This window comes from Quercus suber, unplaced genomic scaffold (genome assembly GCF_002906115.3).
Source record: "Quercus suber isolate HL8 unplaced genomic scaffold, Cork oak 2.0 scaffold_56, whole genome shotgun sequence".
NCBI lineage: Eukaryota > Viridiplantae > Streptophyta > Magnoliopsida > Fagales > Fagaceae > Quercus > Quercus suber.
Window position 1 is genome coordinate 1,107,597 of NW_027069521.1, and position 8,621 is coordinate 1,116,217.

Sequence of the window (8,621 nt, forward strand, 5' to 3'; positions counted from 1 at the left end):
GTTTAAGAGTGAAAAGCTCTAATATCTGACTTTCTCAGCAAATGGAAGGTGGAAGACAATCTTACTTCTCCATGCCTCTTGCTTCTAGGTTGGATCGTTTGGATTTCCTTGTGAGTTTCTCTCTTCTCTTTTTTCCCCTTAATTTTATAGAATAATATCATATAATATACCTCTTTATATGACAATTCTTGTCCTTTTTTCATTGTCATTCTATAACATATAACTTTTGGGGTATATATGTGACAGATGAAATATTTAGAAAGAAAACAGAACTTACAAACATGGGATAGAAATAGTTTGGCCCAAGGACTGGAGAGACAATGCGTACCAGTGGATTTGGCCGTGAAGGAGGCTGACTCTAAAGGGTCACTGTTGGATAGGGTTGCAGCTCTTGAACATAGGCTTTTTCAGGTAAATTTGCTTTCATCTATTTCACTCAAGAGTAGATATTCACAATGTATACTTACACATTTTGCGTTGAGATTTGGTTTTGAAGAATGATTTTATAAGGCATAACATTTTAGCTATGAATAAATCTACCCCATAACTTTGCTCTTCTTGTGACGAGTACATGGAAAAGTACAACCTTAGTTTATCCTAAAAATGTGCTCATAATTAACCTTACAAGCCTTATAGTATATCAATATTAATTTTCGCACTCACCAAAAAAGACAAATTGTTACGACGATAAGAGATTTTAAAGGATATGCCAAACATTAATAGTCACCTCATGTTTGTAGACTATGGTATACATCCATAGTTATATAGAATGTATTTAGGTAAAAAATTGAGGTTTGAATGCAGATACAAAACACTACTAGAAGAGATGTCATTACCTCTAGGCATTCTAGGTTATCACTTAAATCCCATATAACAACGATTTGTAATAGCATAAATTTATATTTTTTGGGCTGCGTTCAGTTTTCATTAGGCAATTAGAGTGGTGGTTATATTGATAACTAATCCGTTCCACTTCAGCTATGCTTAGAGAAGCAATCTAGCAATACATCAAGCTCTTCATCACTCGCATCAACACTAACACCTGGCTACACTTCTAGCCAAGGGTGCAAGGGGGAACCATCTAACTCACTCCCAACTTTCAACAATCACATTCATGGAGACAGACTCATATCCAACGTCGGTTTCTATCGGCGTGAAATTCAGGTAAAAATATTGATTATTCTTCACGTACCATATACATTAGCTGCTGATTATGATCAATTTATATGAACTGTGAAGAGACAAATTTAGAAACTCATAGTCTCTTGAGACATAAACTGCTTGTGTTTGTATGTACGTGTTACTTTCACAGCTATTTGCCGCATTTTAGTTCATACCGAAATCATTTAGGTTTAGAGTCTTGTAACTTAATAATCTTATTTGGTTTTTTTTTTTTTTTTGGTTTACGAGAGGAGAATTTAATTCAAATTCCACATTTACTGTTAAAAAAATAAGAAAGAAGAAGAAAGAAAGAGAAAAAGAAGCCTTATCTACTCCTTAGTTTTGCAAGTTCTATAACCTACACAATTGAAGTTAATGAACGGCATTATAATCGCAACTTGAACTATTACTTGTTATTGGTGCAGGGAAAACCTCATAGAGTGCCAAAAAATTTGAAGCATGCAAGTCTTCCTAAGCAGCATATTGGGAACTGTGGGCCCACTAACACTAAGGATGAGAAAACATGCAAAAGCCAGAAGAAGGGAGTATCTCCAAATTGGCCACGCTTAAAAATGTTGGGATGCTAATTCTAGGAGTATCTATTTCTTTTACTTATCTATGTTTATCTAATGAAATATTTGGTGACTGAAACCTCAATAATCGTCCCTGTTTTTTTTTTTTTTTTGCCTTATGGCTGGCTGGAATGAGTTATTGTAAAACTCTTATTTTTAAAATCCACTGTTTACAGCAGCTAGCAAACAAATAAGAATGCAAATTCATAGTTGGCCATTGTCATGCGTAGCCGGGGTCAAAACCCAGAAGCCAGAATTGTCTTTTTAGTCCCTTTCCAAAATAAATACAGTCTTTTTAGTTTTTATTTATAGGGTAGGGGAATTATAAAATATTTTAAGAGCATTTTAAATGAATTCTCCCTCCTTTCATATAAATAGTAGATCATATCATGAATTTAATTAATATGATCCATTATAGTGTGAGAGGGGGGAGTATAGTATTCTACAAGAAAAATTTTGACTTCAAACCAATTTGAAGTTATCTTTTTTCAACTTATTACTTGACAATTGAAGAGACCATGCCCCGAACCACTTATTCTAGGTGGGTCAAACCCACACGAACAAGGGGAGTAACGTTCGTGCTCCTCAAAATGGCAATTCGAATTTTTATATTTTTCTCTTAGATTGAGAGTTTTATAATAGAGTCGCCACTTATTTTATTAATTACGAAAAATAAAAATAAAAACTATAATTGAAATATACATATTGAATATTAAAAAAAATACATCCTTATTAAAGTAAATAAAAAAATATACATGGATTTGGTCTTAAATACAATTTATAAAAGATTAAGTACATAACTTTGTGTCTTAGTTACATTCTACAAAGATAAAACTAAATTGAAAAGAACTAATCTACAACCTTTAATTTAAGCTCAAAAGATAAATTACAAGGTCGAAAGGGGTTAGGTGACCACCTTGAATGGTAAAACTTGTCTTATAGGCTATGTTGGCCAAAGATCATGCCACACCAGCCATAAGACCAAACATGTCATCAACCAATTGCATGTTATTGCTTGAAAGTAAACATGCCATGTTATCTTGCTTGAAATTAAATGTGTGTGATTACGATAGGAGTCATTCCTGAGTTTTAGCATATCATTGAACTTGAACAAATAACATGGTGATTGTGCGTGATTTGTGTTACCCTCGATCTAACATGTTATTTCATAGGTTAACATAAACTTAAGATCACAACCTAGTGTATGCATGAATACGTGAAATACAACCAAAAACATTCAAAGAACAACCAAGAATATTTGAAGAATAAACTAATGACCTAGCATACTTTGATCCTAATTTTTATCACAATCACACAAACAAACATATTCTTTAAAGAAGACTGGCCAACATATCAATCTAACTGTAAAATAAAAAAAAAATAAAAAAAAGGGAGAGAGAGAGAGAGAGAGAGAGAGAATTCAAAGAGAGGGGTAGAAAAGAACTCACTCAATACCTAAGAAGAGCAAGGCATGACTAACTTTTTCTACTTCACTTAAAATTTTAAAAAGAGGAGAGTGCTTTGGAATGGTTTTGCCTAGCCTTTTCATAGTGGAGGGGGAAGATTCTAAAAGGGGGGAATGCATTAAAGTTGGGGTCGGTAAGGGTGTTTGTTTGGAGGTGAAACAGGATGAATGAAAAACTTTGAAGAGAAAATGAGAAAGAAAACTTTTTTAAAATGTGTTTAATTTGGTAGGAATGAAGAAAAATAAATAGCGAGGCCCAGGTGTTTTCTCCCCAAATCCACTAAAATATTTTTTTACCCAAAATGGAAAGAAAACTTAGTAGGGATGAATTTTTTCTTGATTGACAAAAATGCCCTATTTTTTCAAGTTGCCTTTATTTTTTTTTTCTTCTCCCTAGGCAGTAACGTTGCCTTGTTGCTTTTTTTTTATTTATAATTTTGCTTTTTTTGCTTCTTTTTTTTTTTTTTTTTCCTGGGCAACGTTGCCACTTTTTTTAGATTTTCTAGTGTTTGGGTGTGATAATTGTTTTTTTTTTTTTTTATTACTTGACGTGATTTTTTTTTTGGACCTGATTTTTATTTTTTTAATAAATTTGGGTGATTGCTCTTTTTTGTGGTTATTTGTCACTTTTTTTGTTTTAATTGGGCATCATTCTTTAACAATGGTATATTAATAAATTTATTTAAACTTATTTTTCCATCCCTCCACTTTTTCGCTCCCAACCAAACAAAAAGAAGAGAAAATAAAATGACCCATAAAAATTGATTATTCATAATTACATGTGGTCGATCTTGAATTATGTATGTAGGGTCTGTTTTTTGTCACCCAAGCCCAAAGGATATGGGTTGCGGGCCCAACGAACCCAGAACAATGAATTTGTAGAGAGTGGGCGAAAGAGCTAGACTGGTTATGAAGCACAGAACAGTCAGCTGGATCACGTGCAACAATGATAACGTGAACTAAAGATCGGGTAACTCCATGAATGAATGTCCGAAGAGGTGTTTTATTGAATAAACAACGATTACAATGTTCAGAGCTACAGTAAAGCTTTTTTTTTTCTCTCCCTCCCATTATCAGGGCACCCTTCTTCTTTATATAGCATCCCTTCCTATAATCTCCATCGTCCACTTGTTCTTCATCCACGCGTCCACTCGAGTGCATGTCATGTCGTGTGTCTACTTTAATTCTTTGTGAGTAGCGGTAGCTGAGGTCGCACTATTCAGGGGTCTTCTCCACATAAATGCGGCCAGAAAAGCTGTTGCAGCGTATTAAATGCGGTGGTACCAGCCTTTCCTTCAGATATTTTCTGGTTCTGATCATTTCCAGATTCACCCAGAATCCATCATCACCGTTGGGATCGTTAGGGAGGTTAGTCGGACTTTTCACACATTCGTTTGATCAAAGCTCATCATAGCCGAGGAGGAAGGCATCCTCGGACAAATGGTGCCCTCCTCGGACGACACTCCCCTTCTGCTTAAGGGCTTCCTGCTTTAGGTGGGCCGCCCCAACCATCTATTAATTCTCGGAAACCCCATGGCCCTTAATCAGTGGGTTCCTGGCCCATTAAGTAGCTCTGGGCTCTTCCCCCCACAATAGCCCCTCAAAATCTTAATTTTTCCCTCGCATCCGAATGGAAAAAATGGGATTTTGATTTGTTACGAGATAAAAACTTGGAAATGGACAAAAGTTTAGTCTGGCACGCGTGTAGGCATAAGTGCGCGCGTTCCACCATAAATGCCGTTGTTTTCCTGATTCCCGAAGCGTTGCATTAAGTGCGCCAGGGGGCGCCCTGTCCATTGCATCCAACGGTGGGCTACTGATCCAACGGACGAGGTTTTTCATTGAGATTTGGGAGAAATAACTTTTGCCTTTCCACTTGACCTTGTATAAAGTCTCGGCTGTGGACATTTCTTCTCACTTTGCAACTTTCAGACCAGCCCAGAAGCACACAAACACTCAGAGCCCTTCCAACCGCTGATCTTGCCTCTTCTCAGAATCCTCAGGAATCCTTCTGCGAGCTCGGGGGTTAATCCCTAGCCTAGTTCCTGTAAGTTTTCGCAATCTCAATCCTTCGGCTTTCTCTTCGGCCGTCCATTTTTCAGTTTGAGTGATGGGTAAACTAGAGTATTTGGTAGACAGCCCCGCCCAGTTGGAGAAGTTTAGGGCCACGTACCGCATACCCCCTAACGTGGGTGTGAAATACTGCCCTCCAGAGAAAATACTAACTGATCGGGAAACGGGGGAGGTTGTGATCCCTCTCATCGCATTCCTCGAAGGAGGGATGACGATTCCCATGGGCCCCATCACCACTAATTATCTGATAAACCATATGATCACCCCTTGGCAGTGCGCGCCTAACATGTTTAGGATCTTAGGAGCCATTGAGGATCTCAACCGCCTCCTAGGACTGGGGCTCACTTGGCACGACGTGGTGCACATGTATGAGTTCCACAGCCAGTAGGGGGCGGGATACTATTTGAAGTCCCGGTCCGACATTGTTAGGCTCATTTCTTGCCTTCCTAAAACCAACAAAGGGATGAAAGACGACTACGTGATCATCTCGGGTGCGTGGTATGATGGCCCTCACTGTCCGACCAGAGCAGGGAAGCCAGGTGGGACACGTTAGACTTAAGCACACTAACCATAGGCTCAGGATCGCCGTTTTTTAACAGTTTTTGACTCTTCCTGTATTGCCGCTTTTCAATTTCTAATAACGTTTCACTGCGACTTGTAACAGATAGAAGAAACATATCTCCTCGGCTCAGCCTTACCAACTTCGCCGCGCTCAACTATTTGCTGCGGTCCGAGATCTTTATGAGTGAGGACGGACAACTTCGATCAGCTCTTCTCATCCTAGGGTACACGGCGAAGCGAAAAGACCTCCAACCGGTCGGCAACGCGATAGTCCAGGGGGACGAACGCCTCAACCGCATCGACATTTCGTTCAGAGGCTTTTTGGCTCCACACGACCTTCCACCAGCACCACATCCGAACCCTGAGGGTGTACCCCATCTTGTCCAGCCACCACAACAAGCTCAACTCGGACCAGAGGTTGAGGGTGAAAGGGTTGGTTCCTCCACCTCCTCGCTAGAAGAGCAAATAGACAAGTTCCACTTTGCAGAGGAGGCTTCAGGGGCAAATCAAGCGGTAGAGGTCTCGGAGGCCGAGGAAGGAGGTGACAGGCATTCTAGTGTCCAGCTGCTTCTAGTAACTGCACTCCCCGACGACTCTTCGGACGAGGAGATGGTGGACCTGAAGCTTATGATGAAGAATAGGGGCCGAAAGGCCGAGCAGAAAGGCCCGGGGGCCTCTCGTCCGACAGAGGTCCCGCCCCCAGCGCCTCCCAAGGCTCCTGAACACAGCTCGAGGCCCACACCAGACCCACAGAGGAAGAGGCCCCACGAGCCAGAAGAGAGGGAGGTAGGGATGCCTTCAAAGTTGAGTAAGCAGCAGAGGACGGTGAGGGATCGAGGAAAAAGGGCCGCTTCCACTGAAAGCCGAGACGAGGTACTCGGGGCCGATGTACGCCGAGGAGGACCTCGCACGTGGTGCCCGAGACTTGAGCTGGATGGTGCCCCCATTCTTTGGGAAACTTCCCTCAGGAATTATGATGGGGGAAGAGCTGGGTATGTAGCTGAGGCCCTGCAGCAGCCACTCCTCCTACCCCACGATATGGAGTCCTATAGGCGCTTCAATCAGCAGGAGCTCTTCTTGTCCCTTAAGAGGGATATGGCATTGTAGGGTCGATTTTTGTAGCCTAAGCCCAAAAGAGATTGGTTACAGGCCCAACGAACCCAGAACAATAAATTTGTAGAGAGTGGGTTGAAGGTTAAGGCGCCGACTGGCGTCTAAGAAGCCTGAACATCTTTTTCTCTTATTGAAGAAACACTTGGAACAATTTACAACTAGGAGATGCTCCTCGGCCCACGGCCGAGCAAGCTTTTTTCCCCCCTCTTCCCCCCATTTCATTTTGCTTGTCTCTCTTATATACTACTCTCTTCCTATTCCTGTTGATCGTTCATTGGCCTCTCCTCTGACCGCCTGTCTCATCAGAGGTCGTATCTGTGCTCAAGTGGTTCACCCTGATCGATGTAGCCCTGCCCAGGGGTTGCATCCCCATTAATGCGGCCAGAAGGGTTGGTGAACGTATTAAGTGTTGAGGTGACAACTGACTCTAGGTCTGTCCCCCCTCCCCTATAGTTATCCTTAGTATGCCGAAGACGAGGGGATCCTCGGCGCGGATCCAAAGGAGGGTTTGCTCCCCAAATTGGCCTTGGGTAGTCATCCCTCCTCGGACTGGGCCATTTGGGCCTGGCTTAGAGTGGGCCGTGGCTGTACGATTTCCTGGCCCCACAATAGCCCCTCAAAATCTTTCTGCACGCATCCTTGGGCGGGGAGAAGAATTTTGACATCCTCGGCCTCATCCCCCCCCTACCCCTCATTAGTGCTAGGGCCCATTCACCTGCTAAGGGCACGTCGCTGGCACTTCGGAGCACGTAACATGTCCATCATTAAATCCAGGCGGCCTTGTACTCCCCACGTCCAACGAGGAGTTATCCATCCAACGGTGGAGATTCGTCTGGCATTCATGAGCGGGAAAACCAGCATGGCTCCTCGATTTGGGGTATAAATACTCGTACGAACCGCCTCTCCCTGTTCCTCATTTGTAATCGAGGATATTCGTGCGCCTTTCCCGAGTTCAGACACACCCTAACTAGCACCTTCAGCACAAAAGCCTGTCCGAGGAGCCCTTTCTATTTCCTGTAAGTCGCTCTCTCTTTGATCCTTTCTTGCTACCCTTTTTTCTGTTTCGCCTGTTCTTTCTTAGCTCTTTTAGGCGTCTATTGGGATGGGTAGGTTTAAGAAATACGTCGATACTGAGGAGGCGATGGAGAAATTCATCTCCGACTATAAAATTCTCAGCAATGTGAATTTGAGACATTGTGAGGACGGGGAGTGGCGCATATACAGACAGGAGGGCGAGGTGGTAATTCCCGTAGTCGCCTTCCTTGAAAGGGGGATGACGATCCCCATGGGGCCGGTGATGAGGGGTTACCTCATGCACTTTCGGTTGGCCCCCACCCAGTGCGGGATAAATGTCTTTAAGATTTTGGGCTGTGTGGACGCCCTGAACGAGAAGATGGGGCTGAGGTTAACCCACCATGACGTGAACTGGTGTTACAATCTTCAGCTTCTTAAAGGCAAGTCGTATTACCTGAAAACGAGGGACGACAGGGTACAGCTCATTCAGTGCCTCCCCGAGTCCAGCAAGGGGTTCTATGAGGATTTTCTTATTGTGTCCCGGGAGTGGCACGATGGCCTTCACTGCCTAACAACAGAGGGAACGCCAGGTGGGGCAGCCGGGGGAGTCCCAACAGAAAACTCCTACTCCTCCTTCGAAGGCTAAGTCGCCTTCCGCTCGG

General features: G+C 42.6%; 1 protein-coding gene across 1 annotated transcript; it reads left to right on the top strand.

Annotated features, from left to right (window-relative positions):
- Nucleotides 1-2,000, top strand: LOC112029643 (uncharacterized). Its single transcript, XM_024062332.2, has 4 exons — nucleotides 1-110; nucleotides 247-411; nucleotides 979-1,164; nucleotides 1,587-2,000. Exons 1-4 carry the CDS (start codon nucleotides 42-44, stop codon nucleotides 1,746-1,748), a joined length of 582 nt encoding a protein of 193 aa, XP_023918100.1. The 5' UTR covers nucleotides 1-41; the 3' UTR covers nucleotides 1,749-2,000.
- Nucleotides 2,001-8,621: the final 6,621 nt, after the last annotated feature.

Excerpts from the sequence above, each read along its gene's own strand:
- LOC112029643 (XM_024062332.2), top strand. The coding sequence starts at position 42 with ATGGAAGGTGGAAGACAATCTTACTTCTCCATGCCTCTTGCTTCTAGG. Across the intron at positions 412-978 it reads TTGAACATAGGCTTTTTCAG|CTATGCTTAGAGAAGCAATC; the intron begins GTAAATTTGCTT and ends GTTCCACTTCAG. Across the intron at positions 1,165-1,586 it reads TCTATCGGCGTGAAATTCAG|GGAAAACCTCATAGAGTGCC; the intron begins GTAAAAATATTG and ends TTATTGGTGCAG.